Source organism: Colias eurytheme, chromosome 1 (assembly GCF_061535395.1).
Source record: "Colias eurytheme isolate Ceu_HAF_F1 chromosome 1, ilColEury1 Martin Lab GWU primary, whole genome shotgun sequence".
NCBI classification, from domain to species: domain Eukaryota; kingdom Metazoa; phylum Arthropoda; class Insecta; order Lepidoptera; family Pieridae; genus Colias; species Colias eurytheme.
The window spans coordinates 14244361-14260284 of record NC_142980.1 but is presented as its reverse complement, the minus strand read 5'-3'; the positions used below and the strand labels follow the sequence as shown (position 1 = coordinate 14260284).

At 32.0% G+C, this 15924-nt stretch overlaps 1 protein-coding gene across 2 annotated transcripts in view; it reads right to left on the bottom strand.

Moving 5' to 3' along the window:
* Positions 1-8218, bottom strand: part of LOC149911366 (CUB and sushi domain-containing protein 3) — a 35871-nt gene extending 27653 nt beyond the window's left edge. For both annotated transcript variants that reach the window (XM_090105708.1, XM_090105717.1), the window contains exon 1: positions 8039-8218. In XM_090105708.1, the coding sequence (XP_089961834.1) occupies positions 8039-8081 (43 nt within the window). In that variant the 5' untranslated portion in view covers positions 8082-8218. The remainder of the gene's footprint in view (positions 1-8038) is intronic.
* Positions 8219-15924: the final 7706 nt, after the last annotated feature.

Sequence of the window (15924 nt, the reverse complement as noted above, 5' to 3'; positions counted from 1 at the left end):
TTAGTTATACTATAAATGATAGCGCATAATTAAAATATGTCTATGTGTTTGTAATAATAATAAATAGAATAAATACATCATTAGGCTATGATAAATGATAAAGAACCGTACACGATATGTAATCTGTACGAATTCTACAAAAAATATGTTAATATAACCTTCCTTTATCTTTAATATCGCCATACAACAGTATCACAGACCCTTATTGATACTAGAAAACATTTCGATAGCGCGATTTAAAAGAGCTTAGTGACATCTAGTTTGTTTGCCTCAAATAATGTAAAGTCTTCCGTGATACCACAGCCTGGACACGAAGCGTCTTTTATTAAAAACTGAATTTTAATAACGGAATGTTATAAAATATACCTTGTGCCCCAGATTAAACTCTTTTAGGTAAATTAACGCCATTTATTTCATCTGATGTAAAATATTTTGTAAAGTTCAGTGAGGGAAACACGTTATCCTAGCTGTTGCCCGCAGTTTCGCCCGCGTAGTCAAGCAAAACCCCATAAAGCCCAGATAAATGTCTAGCCTCCTTTCTATCTCCAAACACAAAATTTTCTATGTGAATATTATTTATATAATATTTGCAATTATAATATACATTGAATTGGTAAAACAAAATCACTAAAAACAAACCGAACCACAACAATAAGTTCATTATCATTCATTTGAACAGAACAACTAAAATTAACGATTAATTATATTAATTCAGCTATTTACGACTCAATCGAGTTATCATCGATGCTAATTTGTTCAATTTACATATCAAGCTCAGAACGGATACGAGGTGTTTGGTCGAGCGGGTCAAATGGCGACCCAGTTGTAAGGTTGGGCGGGAAAACGTGAACGGTAATACCATGTAATATTATAGCTTCACGTAAACCACTGCCGTTGGTACAGCTACGGTCGTTTAGTGTGTGTAAGTGTGTTGTATTTACCGTAATTATAATATTTATGGCTTTTTAAGTTAAATAGACAAACCCTTATTCTTAAAAAAAACTTTACTTAAGTTATATACAAAGTAACATATAAATTTTATACATATTTAGCAATCACTTTGATTTCTGAATGCAACTATGTGATAAATCGTCTGATATATACGAACAACCTGTATCAAATCTTTAATCTTAGATGCATTAAACACCTCTGCACACTAGCCAATTATCCACTTACCAGACTTCGATAGTATTTTCCAATTATCAATACAAGACTTATAGTTATGCCACGCGAATTTCATCTATATATAATGAATAATAGAGATCATGGTAATAGGTGTGCACGTTTTTGCAACTCTTGAGAAAGCGCTTTCTCGGATCACGCCTGTGTCATATTGCGTCAGTCCGTACCTTTTGTAGTTTTCTTGAGGAAAGTCATCAATTGAGATGGTGTTGTTTGTACATAATTAATAGATATGAAAGTGTGCTCGTTTGTCTGTCCTTACTGCAATTAAACTACGTAGATACTAATAATAGGTGATATAACATAAAGAAAAAAGTAAATTATTATGAGGGCTGTATATGGAAGTCGTTAGGAAATAAAACTGGTAAAAACTTTAATTTATAACATTTTGTACATAACATGCACACTGAAATAAAAGTGAGCTACGCAGTACGCTATACGGGCTACGGCACACGCTCCATTGTAAAGATTGCTCCGTAATCCCATTTCATAGGTGATCTAGCGGACGACATTCTCTAACCGTTACCCACATCTTACAATGCGCAGTTACTTTACGTATAATCCAATTGCCTCCAATAAATGAAGTAATGTACGCCGTTTTTATGTAAGACATAAAACTGAGATGATCATGCGAAAGTTTTAACGGTCTATCACAGGTTCAAATTCAAGGAAGTTAACAATATAATAGACGTCAGTTTGTCTCGTACTGTTTGAATTGTTCGTCATGTTTGTATATATTTCTATAAAATATAAAGAAACTACTGAAAGTTATGATACTTTTAAATATTTTAAAAATAAATATAAATTTATAAAGCATAGAAAAAATCATTTGAATGCCTTAAAACCAAAAATATCAAATCCATTGCAGAAATAATTTAACAAATTCAAACTACTTGATAATTGATATAATACTGAATTCTCCTCTACTCTTTAAAACACTATTAAATATACATATAAGGATCTAAACTTAACAACTATAACTTTCGTAAATATGTAAAGTAATAAAACTTATTTCATTTTTTTTTATGTCAGAGCAAGCAAAGGCCACCTGATGTTAAGTGGTCACCACCGCCCATAAACACTTGTAAATATAAAAAAAACATTACTTAAGTTATATACAAAGTATATGTACATATATAAGAATTCAGTGTAGCTTAAAAGTTATACTTCTATACATATTTCTACACTATAATTATCTCTAATATTATAACATAGTTATTTACTATTATTGTCTTTTAATTACAATGTATTACGTATCAATATTAAAATAAAACAACGTATAAAATTCAAGATTGTCTTGGACACGGTTAAGTTGATCAAATTAACCGTTATCCACAACATATGGTCAATTAACACATACGTTGTAGACTGCACGCAACGAATTGAGTACATTTGACATTACCTTTTTCTTCTGAATCATCATATTATATTATATGAATTTTGATGAAAACTAGATAAAAAGTATAAATTAGCCATTATTGTGCACTAATGCACTTTCTATGCCTATGTTTTCATAGGTCTATGGACTGGAAGATCCGATACGATTCATAAAACATTATAGGTAATATATATATATTCAAATGATACCGTGTAATTTTACGTTATGCCTTAATAATAAATAAATAACTATATTATAATATTGGAGAAAAATTATACCACAAAAGTTTGTCTAATTAGCGAGTAATCAAAACTTTCACCCCACTGGATAGATTCACTTTTACTTCTCAACTATAACAAAATGTGCATCTACCATTGAGATATACATATGGAGACGACACCGCCTACATCACTTATGTGCAGTTAAGCCATATGGCTTAACTGCACGCTCATTTTTTATTTGTTTTAAACTGAAACGCATCAAATATGCCTGCGTGTGTGTAACGATATTGCACAAATAATACGGAAAAGTGACTAACATAACTTTTCATCGGTAGGTACCTGACTAGATAATAATTATTAAAAATTAGTTAGAGCAAAAAAATGGCGCACAGAGTTTGTTTGTGGTGTCTGCTCCATACGTAGTACATAATATTATCTCAATGGCATCTACTTACTTGATATAAACAGACGACACAAAAAGCTGATTTAAATATATGTATGTAGTAGCTAATTGTAATGACCCAAATATATATATCACTATATATTGTGATCTACATTAACACACAATGTTTACAAACATTTTACGATATGAAAAAATGTAGTTTGAAATTAATGTTTGTTGTATGTTTTTTCTAAAAATAAATAAAAATTCTAAATAATACCTAGTCAATATTAATAATCGCTGTATAATTTTCCACATAAGTAAGTAGGTAATAACGATGTTAAACTGTATGAACATTTTGTTTATTGTTATACCTATAATTGGATGTGATTTTCTATATTCGGTTAACTATTTTGTTAACTTTACTATATTAGGAAACATACAATAATAGCAAACTGACTCAAACAAACACACTGTTCAAACTCTAGCGAGGATGCGCCTGAGGGCACATTGTGTGGAAAAAACTTCTAAGCATGCCTCACGAATTGGGTCACGCACGCGTAAGAAGGTATCAGTTATCACGACTTCACAGTTCACAAACTATATTAATAAAAAATATTTTGAATTTTTGAAGTACCTAAATAACAGAATACAGTAAAAAATTAGAAAAGTTTCAGAGTATCAAGAAGTCATTTAACTAAAATATAATATCCGTTTAGTTATTGTGTTCTTACGCTGCATTAATCGAAATTTAAAATACTAAAAAAATGAAAATATTTTTAGGGTTCCGTACCGAAAGGGTAAAACAGGACCCTATTACTGAGACTTCACTGTCTGTCTGACTGTCTCAAGGCTGTATCTGTATCTCATAAACCCTTATAGCTAGAAAGCTGAAATTTTCACAAATGATGTACATATTTACGTTGCCGCTGTAAGAACAAGTACTAAAAATAAAAAAAATATAAATATAAGGGGGACGTCTCCATAGTACGGAACCCTTAATGCACGAGTCCGACTCGCACTTGGCCGATTATTTATTATTAATCAGAATAATAAAATAAACTCGTCAAATAAAAATTGTTACCGATCCTTGATAAATGTACACAGTTTGGATTAAATCTGTCTGTTGAAGTGGGTCAAATTCGAGTCTAAAGGCAGTCGTTTACATACAAACGTACTGGTGAAGCTAATAAGCGTGTTGAAAACGATACAATTATTATCCAATAAACAAGGTAAAAAGGTAGAACTATTCCATTACCATAAACTCCTTAATGTTACTTGTTAAACATCTATTTTAAAATCGCTTCTAAAATATTCAATTGTTACCTTCTTTAATATGTAAATGTAAATTGGAAGGTGTTGGAAGTGATGTTAATGACCTAATTACAACTTTGGCAACTTCCCTTAGAAATCTGACCTGATTTGTGGAACGACCTCAACGTATGAAGAAATGTTAAAAAATAATTGCCTCAAAGATTCTTGTTAATAGATTACAATATGGTTAACACGTATTACTTTCAATAGGATTATAATTCGCTTCCAAGAACATCTCGTATTAGATAACGTTGATTATAATCAAATCATTTATCTACAATTATTAAAAAGCAGCTGTAATAAAATATGAAGGTGCTTATTGGGACTAAACGAGATAAGAAAATTCTAAGAGCTCAAAAAATTTAAAAACAAAATTTCAACTTTAGTATCGTTTCAGCTCGTAATAAGTAGTTCAAAGTTGGTACATTTTCAACAAAAAGTAACCATTTAATATCATCTAAATTTCTAGACAGTTTTTTTAAATATATGAAGTTAATGAGGCAAAGGCTGCACGTATGTGGCCCAGGTCTCTCGTGAAGGAATGCAGCCTCATTGCCTAACTTTCACTTTATACCTTTTTATTGCTTTTTTCACACGTTTTTGTCACATTTAATCGCGTTAAATTTAGATGTCGTTAGGTTTTTTGCGATGTAAAAGTCTAAAGCGTAAATAAACAACGTAATACAGACGGAAAGTAAAAAGATTATAATAAAACTGTTTCATTAATTGAATAATGCATACAAAATTACTAACTAGTTGGTCTTAGCGTGACGATAAAAGGGCTATCCAACACCGAAATATTTTTTCAGATCAGACCAGTACCTAGTTCTTGAGATTAGTGCGTTCAAACAAACAAACTCTTCAGCTTTATAATATTAGTATAGATGGGCTTAAAACGGATTGTATTTACTCTAAGTATGTGCACAAATGTTATAGACTTACTGTTTTTAAAAGGATGGACCAATATACAACATCGAAGGTAATTTACTAAAAACAGGCACGACTGTAAAACAATCCCATAATGCATTTACACACATAAAAACTACATTCCTTGAACGTCAGAATGATTGCCGCACCCTACCTACATTTTTTGTTACAACACAAGCTTAAGCGATTTTTTTCAACACATTCTTAACAATATGCCTGTATCATTTTGATGCATTCATCCTTCTTCTATAGTTTTAGAATATTGTACCGAATTAACACGAACAATTTGAAAAAATAAAAGCAATTCACTTTCACTCTGTAAATATAAACTTTAACGAAATAAGTATTATAATATGATAGATGTTACATAACTTGAACTTAAAACTAAAAAGTACAAAAATAAGGTTAAAATAAAAAAATAAATAATAATAAATAATCAAAACTAAAATATTAGGTACTAGAGTAGTTGTTACAGAAAGGGAGACCTCTCAGCATGTGCTGCATCTGCAAAGCAGACACAGGGCTGATTTTCAGAGGTTCCCTTCAGGTGGCAGTTGGAGAACAGTCCTTAAAATTTTTTAAATGTATAAAACTTAAAAAATACATAAACAAAATAGTACGTGAATAAATAGTATTATATAATACTTATAAATAAATAAATAAAAAGTAGTATATAATTATATAATACAGCCGTATCAAAATGCCTGTAATAGAAGCGACGAGGTATAAAGATATATACTACTTATATATGTACTATACTAGCTTTCCGCCCGCGGCTACGCCCGCGTTTTCAAAGAAAAACCCGTTCCCGTAGGATTTCCGGGATAAAACCTATCCTATGTCCTTTCTCGAGTATCAAAATATCTCTATACCAAATTTCATGCAAATTGGTTCAGTAGTTAAGGCGTGATTGAGTAACAGACAGACAGACAGAGTTACTTTCGCATTTATAATATTAGTATGGATATATGTACTACCTATATACTGTATACTACGCAGACAAAGCTGTTGGATGGTATATTCTCATGTGCATTTTGTATTTTGTTTGCGAAACAAATATAGTAGTACTATGTTCATTCATCACTACTAAGTTGTAAAGCAGGTATTATGGTGAAAAAAAACAAACAATAAACGTTGTTAATAATTTAAACTATAATTTATTACAGTAACATTTGAGCAAATAAACATGGTAGCTAAGCGGATGGGGACTAACTTCCGCTGCAGGGAGGGGAAGCCCAAAAACTTATAATCGTACAACACATGTCATTTTTAGGGTTCCGTACCAAAAAGGTAAAACGGGACCCTGTTACAGAGTCTTCGTTGTCTGTCTGTCTGTTGCCGCTATAATTTGCATTTAATAAAGAATACTAAAAATTAAAAACAAAACATATTAAGGACCCCCATAGTACGAAACCCTGCGTGTGCGAGTCCGACTCGCACTTGGCCGGTTTATTTGAAGAAAATTATCACACATTTCTTATAAGTAGTATACGAGGCACCTACTGAAAATCATGTACTCGATAATTTGATAGATAATATAATTAATCGAAGTAGAAGTGTGAGAAATTTTTACTCGTAAATCTATTTGTTTTAAAAAATAATTGTAGCATTTTCACAATTACTTCTTATTTACTTTCAAATAAGTATAGTCTGTAATCTGTATGTGTAAATGTGATCTGTATATTATGTAAACATATTTTCAGTTCATCCTATCAATAAAGCGTGTAATACCTACATATTTTTTAAATATTATGATCATACTAGCTTTCCGCCCGCGGCATCGCCCGCGTTTTCAAAGAAAAAGGTTCCCGTTCCCGTGGGATTTCCGGGATAAAACCTATTCTATGTGTTAGTCAAAGTTATCCTCTGTATGTGTGCTAAATTTCATTGTAATCGGTTCAGAAGTATTTGCGTGAAAGGATAACAAACACACACATACACATCCTCACAAACTTTCGCATTTATTAGTACGATAATACGATGGTAGAAATTAGAGGGACAAATATCTATTCAAAATGTTTATCCACTTAAATAAACGTATATAATCATGCACAATAATTATATCACTGCATACTTATCAATGCACACATTGTCAAGATTTAATTTATGTAAATTACATTATTTGGCCGATATTTTAAAATAAACGTTAGACGTTAGATAATTCACGCATTACAAAACGCATGTAGAATAGCCATTTGTACCAAGCATACCAAGTCATAATCATCTTAGGTACTATGCAAGCGCAATAATTTAGTCTTTCCTACATTACACGTGTGTAAATAAAAACAAATTAGTGAAGCAGTAAGTGTATTGCCCGGCGATGCACGCGATGCAAACGGAATTAATTTTTCTATCTCGAAAGTCGAAATATAAAATATTATAATATGAGGGTATCTTTATATATTCCAACACGACACCTCGTGGTTAAGTATGTAAAGTATGTAAATTAATATTAACGTAAAACGCACAATAGATACAAAAAATCATAGTAAAAGCACAGATTACTACGTGTAAAAGCATAAATTTCAACAATACAGAGAGAAAATCGTCGTAGGTCTATAAGATTACTCTGAAAGTGGATCATCTCAACATCTCAACAATTTTTACGTAGTAATTAAATAAATCGTTACATACCTTGCAGTAGAACGAAGACAGCAGAAAAATATAGTCCATCCATGATCGGGCGTAGTTCACGTTAATTTCACACACGTGGTTCGTATCCGTTGAAAAGTAAGGTCATGGCGCGTGCAGTACTCTTGGAAGATCGTGTTCGACTGAGGTCTGTACGGGTCACGGTGCGCTGCGGAAGTGCGGACAAGTCTGTGGGACAAGTGCGCCGGCGCATCGCAGGTAGGACCACAGAGTAGAGTAGTACGGTAGGCAACACAAGCCACAGAGTAAGCATACGCTGCAAACTTTCGCGTGCCCAATAATAAAATATTACAATCGCTCGCGTCGCATCACTCGCCCGCAGTACGTGTTATGCGTTACAATAATTATTGTCATCTACATAATATATCTGGCTATTGGGCCAGTGGGTGAATACATTAATTATATTTTATGATTGTAATTATGCGTGTCGTTTAAACATGTACAGAGTATTAAGTTAAATGTAAATATTTGTTCATGCTTTAAAACGTAAATAATGAATAAATAATAATAAATAGAAAATAAAAGATATGTAATTCTGAATATTGATCCTATGAACTTACCTTTTTATAAATTTCGTCTGTGTCCAAATCGTTAGGTATCTGTATTTCTCGTAAGTAGTTATTAAATAATAATTCTTTTTATAATTATATGTTTAATGTAGTGCTTATATAATATTACTTGTGTGTTAAAATAATTTTATCCATTTTCTTAATTAATAAAATAATAAGCAATAGATCTTCGTACAAAACTTTGAATTGGTTTCATTTTTCATTTTCCGAACGAACGCAGTCATAATATCGTCACTAGAATAAAATTCTAATAAATTAGCACTCACCCGCATTTATTCCTTTATTTTTTAATGTCAAATAAAGTAACTCTTTGCATTATATTATTTTAGAATAAGTCAATTGTAAAGTTTTTTGAATATAGTTCATACAGTAATACACACCCGTTGAACTCTTTTGAATGAAAAATACTAGATATTTTTCATTAGTGATGTTTCAAATGGATTGTATGTATTTTTTAAGTAGTATGTAAGTATTTTCATGTGTTTTTTATGATATAGAATAATTAAAATATATAGAAACGTCATGCGACAAATATCACGAAATAATAGTGAAATTCCGGCCTTATACGAAACATTGAGGCCGCCATAGAAACTGCCGATAATGGTCTCACAGAACCAAAAATGATACGAATGCCCCACAAATAACTTTAACAAAGAGTCATGGAGTAAAAGTGGATGGATTAATTTTAGGTGTCGATTTCCTGTAGAGAAATAGACACTATAGTCACTACTATTATTATGTGACTTCAAAGAGCGACCGAAAAAAAGGTGGCTCGTATCCGTATTTAGGTACGATTTAAAAAATGTGTGCACGCTTCATCGTAGCTTTTGATATTTTTCATTCTCATACTAGCATTAGCTACTATTAAGTATTCTGTGCCAATCCTAAAAATACGAATATTTAAAGATGACTTTCAAGGTATATTTGTGCCATAATGATAACATGCCTAGGTCAAGAACTTAAAATGATCTAGATAGTAGTAGTAGAGAATAGTCTGTAATATTCTAAGACTAAGAAAAATTATATTATACAAGATAAGCGATGGATTTGGATTATAATGTTTTGTTGTACCTACTACTTACACTATAATCTGTACATATAATAAAATGGTAGGAAAATCAAAACTGTTTTTGTTTGTCTGTCTGTATGTATGTATGTCTGGGATAAACTCAAAAACTCCTAAATGGATTAACTTAAAATTTGGTACAGATAGCTACATGCAGATACCTTATGATGGACATAGTTTTACCCCGGAAATCCCACGGGAACGGGAACTATGCGGGTTTTTCTTGGAAAGCTAGGCTGTAGGGCCGCAACTATTACGATTTGAGTAATTTGGAAGTTTTCACTTAATTAAGCACGTTATCTCTGACATAAAACTTATGTAGGTACAAAATACATATAAAAATTTAGTAGTTATAATAAGAATAACAATAATTATTCATATTTACGCGAGAAAGTTAGTTGGTTCACAGAGAATTTAAAAAGCAAATAATAATTCTAATACATGAAAAGTTATTTAAATAAATGTATATTATTTTTGTTATGGGATAAATAATAAGTTTAGCTTTCTTATTTATTTATATGTATTGCGAAAGTGCGTTACATTTATATATCGTTCATAACTATAGAGTAAAGAATAATATAGTGACAAATCAACATCGTATAAAATGACTAGCTGCTCCGCGCGGTTTCACCCCCGTGGCTCCACTCCTGTTGCCCGTAGCGCAGCGTGATGAAATATAGCCTATAACCTTCCTCGATAAATGGGCTATCTAACACCGAAAGAATTTTTCAAATCGGACCAGTAGTCCCGAGATTAGTGCGTTCAAACAAATAAACAAACAAACTCTTCAGCTTTATAATATAAGTATAGATTCACAGTTTTTCCAGTAGCGTATAAAAAATGTAGTATGTTAATTATTTTTTTCTTTCGTTTATGTTCAATTTAAGTCTTATTAATGTGAATGTTGTGTACACTTATAATGTTAATATATACAGGGTGTCCCACTATTGGTATACTAAGCGCGAAGGGACTTGTAGTTTTGCATACACTGATCACGTAAAAAAATACTTAAACAACAAAATTACGTCAAAATTTTTTTGCTAAATTTTTCCTGAAAATCCATGTTTTCTTCTCTAGCTTCGCGCAGCCGGCATATACTGCTTCTCTAATGTGAGCATTTTGTCTATGAAAACATAATCTTAAACGATATCTCACATGCGGGTGGCAAATTTGGGCGTGTTGCTTGTTAGGGGTGTACACATAGAGTTTTAAGAATTCATCTATCCGAAAAAAAATGCGTCTGGAATTTTATAAGTATTTTTTACGTACTCAGTGTATGCAAAACTATAACCTCCTTTGAGCTTAGTATACCAAAAGTGGGACACCCTGTATAAATCTCGTGTCACAATGTTTGTTCTCAATGGACTCCTAAACCGCTTAACCGATTATAATAAAATTCGCACACCATGTGCAGTTCGATCCAACTTGAGAGATAGGATAGTTTAAACATGTAGGTACCACGGGCGAAGCCGGGGCGGACCACTAGTTGATAAATATATTATTATATACAATACAATAACATATTCAGGTAATGCGCGTCTTCCTATATATAATGTTATGTGTATTTATTGTTGTGTGTTTCATAAAATATAAATAGTTGAAGGCATACCTAATATACAGAATATGAAGAAATCTGTTTCGTGATAGAATCAACTGAAAGTACGTTGATATTTCAGTCACTCAGCCAGTCCTTTGCGTTTTATATACCTAAATACTATTGAGATTATGTATATTACTCTTATTACATTACATAAAACAGGCCTAAAATTAAGATGCATGTATTTTTAACATCTTGAGAAGGTTGTCTCTTTTTGTGGTCTCTGGTTTCTGTTTAGATTCAATAAAGGATATGGTAGCCTGTACCGATAACCGAACCTAGTTGTTAAAATTACTTAGCGTTTAAAATTTATGTATGCTTTAGTAGAAGGTTAAATTTGCAAATAAATCAATGAAATAGTATAAACATTTTTTTTATATTAATTCGACTAGCCTATAATCTAGATCCATACTAATATTATAAATGCGAAAGTAACTCTGTCTGTCTGTCTGTTACTCAATCACGCCTGAACTACTGAACCAATTTGCATGAAATTTGGTATAGATATATTTTGATACCCGAGAAAGGACATAGGATAGGTTTTATCCCGGAAATCCTACGGGAACGGGTTTTTCTCTGAAAACGCGGGCGAAGCCGCGGGCGGAGCTAGTATCTAATAATTTATAATATATTGTGCGACCCTTAATCTATACATAAAATAAAATTGCAGGGAATCAAAACTGTGTAGGGAATATTTTTTTAAAGAATACTTGGGGCGTAAGCTACATTCGATTATCAAAACCAAAATAAAAAAAAAATATAATTTTGCCTGTATTATGTCTTGGGTAAACTTAAAAATATTGAATGGATTTACTTCCAAAGGTTAAAGGTCATAGGATTCGATTTATCCCGTATGTCCTACGGGAATGGAAAATATGCGGGTTTTCCTGACTACTAGCATCTACTAGGGCGAAGCCGCTGGTGGAAAGCTAGTCTTAAATTTTTAAATATTGTTCTTATCTTTAGATTTTGCCGACGTAAGTATAATGTTTTGTATTGTGCTGAAATTGTATTGTATAATTAAACTCTATGGGTGTAAATATACTTATTTTAAAAATATTACTCCTAATGTACCTTACATGTTAACTTCATTGTAAATTAATTTGCGCTCTAATTAACAGTCATTGAGCTAGTATTCGTCGTCAGTCCCTCGTGAAATCAATATATGCCTTAAATGGAACCGTACATGAGCAATCATGTACGACATTCCTCAAAAATTGAATAAAGTGTGCCTTCATAATGCCAGACAGTATAGTGTCAGTGCCAATTCCAGTGTTCGCACACGGCAGTTATATCTTTTTGGAAAAAAATAACATTGGCGGGATTTACGAGGCATCTCATTTCAACATGTGCCCTCTAGAGTAGCCTCATGTAAATTATTTCGTACACAAAACATTGTTACCTTTGACCTTACAGCGATTTACACAGATTTAACGCCATCTATTTTAGTCTAATGTAAGGTTTAGTCTAATGCCATCTATTTTAGTCTAATGTAAAATATTTTGTAAGGTTCAGGGAGGGAATATACTGTTTTCTTTCTTCAAATATAATATAAATGTTTTTATTATGTATAATTATATTGGAAGTGTATGTGAGTGTATCAATTTTAAGTTATGCTAGATTTTACCCGCAGCTTAACCCGCGACTCGCGAGATGCGAGGTTCAAAATAGATATGAAACGTTTCTCCGCGGTAAAAAAGTATATGTATAAACGTCCTTTTTCGCTTTCCTAACTATATGTGATACCTACAAACATTACCAATTAATTATTATTATTTATTGTATTGAATACTTTTTGTTTTAATAGGGCGTAATAACGTAAGAACTACAGATTTTTTTAACCAATAATAGGAATAGCGTATACCTATATCTGATTATAAGCCTGAATCCAGACCAAATCCTTTAGTATTTTTTGACCAACATATAGGTACCAAACCGCCCCATAACTAGCCCATTTATAAAGACGCATGCTGAATGCTCTTAACATTCCTGCGCATCGTGAAAGGATACATGCACGTGTCACTGGCCATAATCAACACGAAAATGGTTCGTCACAGATAATCTATAATGTCCTCACCAGCCTTCACGCCATACCAAACCCTAAAGCTAAAGAACAAAGCATATTTTCATTCTGCAAATAAATATTTGACGAGAACGTATGGAATGTACCGTCAATTTAAGGTAGGATAGCTTGCCAACTGCTAAGGCATGGCTAAGGTCCATAAACTCAATGGTTCTAATTTCTATGGGCATGGAAGGAGCATGGGCTGATAGCTGTGAAAGCTTATTTCCCAGCCTATTAACCAAGTACAAGAAGAACAACTTGAATGCTTAAAATGTGTGATCAGAATTTTAATTGTTCTGGATTCTGGCTCGCCGGATCAGGTGTTGGTGAAAACTAATCACCGTACTTCTCCAAAATGTTTAAAGGGTGAAGGATAAGTTATATAATCAGGAATCTTGATTATCAACGACATTACGTATCACGAAAAACAATCAATAGGTATAATAATAATCTATTAAGGTACTTTTAAAGCTTTAATATATAAAATATGTTGAGTCGTTTGCACAATACACAATTCAAATCAAATCAAATCACACATACAAACATACATAATATTTGCAACCTTGCGCAGGTATTGCAATAAAAAAAAAGTAAAAAATTATTTATTCTTTAAGACACGTACATCAGTCATAATACATATAGTACGACATAAAAGAGATGAAATTAATTATTTTGGAACTAATTCGTTTTTCATTACCTGGCAACCCTGAATTGCCAATGTAGCTGTCAAGTTGAATAAAAATTTGTTGTTTTTTTCGTGAAGTGGAGAATTATTGAGATAAAATTGTTATTTAGAACAAGAAATTTAAATAAAAAAGGAGACATCATGAAAAAGGTTAAACGTAGCGGTGTCCGTGATGTCGTGTATAAAGTTTTTATTCGGTGTTTGTCCGAATTTCAAGCTGGAAAGTTATTGACTGATTTGGAAAACGTTTACAAACGTACAGCAGAATATACCGGTGAGATTCCATTTATTTTTGTTCATTACTACGTAAAATAGAATATTCCATTAGTGACGAGTGTTAAATGTATGTATGTATGGCGATTATTACGTTTTCGCAATATAATTTGAGGTTATTTGTATGTAAACAAAAACTTGTTTTTATAGTGCGACCAGCACAATTTGAGTCAAGAAGTTATATCCAATCCAACCAGCCTCAAATAAAGTACCTAGTTTAGATTTTACTACATAGTATAGTGATAATTGTTTTCATACAGCTATCTATTAATCAATCAAACCATAAGAAAAAAAATCATATTTTAGATTTAGCTTACTAACTACTTACTAGTGTAGCGCAGGGACGCTGGCCTCCTACATTAAAAAAAAATTAATAAAATAAAGGAAGTTTTAGTTTTAAGCTACTATAAAAATATGTTAAATGTACTATTTGATTTTATTCATCTTAATTCGTTTGTTATAGGGGTTTCTGAAAGCACAGTACGCAGGATAGTAGAGGAAGGGAGTAGAAATGAAGGCAAATTTTCAACGCCAGCCAAACATAGGAGAGGTACTTCGAAACAGAGTGATGATCAGTCCTTTGAAGGAGTAGAATATTTAGATTTTGATGAATTATATTAAAGTACAAAATTTATCTACAAAAAAAAATAAAAATATGTAGTTTTCAAATCGCCTTGTTTTTTTTCTACCCGACGGACCCAGAAAGAGGGTAATGTGTTTGAGCTGCATGTATGCTTGTTTGTTTGTATGTTTGATTCTATGTGCGCCTCTGCAGTCTAAACACTTGACCGATTTTTATAAAATAACTAATTCCAAATACATTTAAGTAAAATTTGACCTAGGTAGGTCAATTAAAATACTAATGTATTTTTGTCTTAAATTTACACTATTGCTACAATGAAACAATTATAACGGTTTAAATCGCGGTATTTATTTTAGATTATATTATATAGATTTTTAGATTTTTATTCTATAGTATCAAGATCGCTTGCGTCGCAGTATCAGTGTTGCTATATGAGCGACGGTGGCGCCCTCATTTATTTTCATCTCTTTTGTGTCGCACTGTACCTACATTATTAGTTATTACATAGTGCTTAATACAGCTCATAAAGAAAAACGACAAAACAATACAGTGGATCATTAATATTATTGTACAATGTACATTGTACACGTTAAATTACATATTATGTATAACAAAATATGAAAGTCTATTACTTTATAGGCGAATATTATGGCCAGACAATTGTTTTTTTTTTCTTTTTTGCAAAGTTTATGAACATTGTCCAATTTGGCGAGTACCTAGAATTTTGGGGGTTCTAACCACCTTCGAACGAGATGCCTTTTCTTGATTGTAATCGTTTGAGCATTTGCAATAAATTTATTGACATAATATTTAACTAGTTTGAAATAATACCTTTAATCAGCTCGATGAAGGTCATTCAGACGTTCTCACTTTTCATTATTTTCTCAAAGACCACTGCACTGAACACGCAGACTGCAATTCGTCCATGGTACATTAGCGATTATTCCTTTTTTTTTCACTCTATTACAAATATTTTTGGCGCCAATCGTTAATCCACAGATAAAGATAACACTTAGAGCATGAAGGGCAT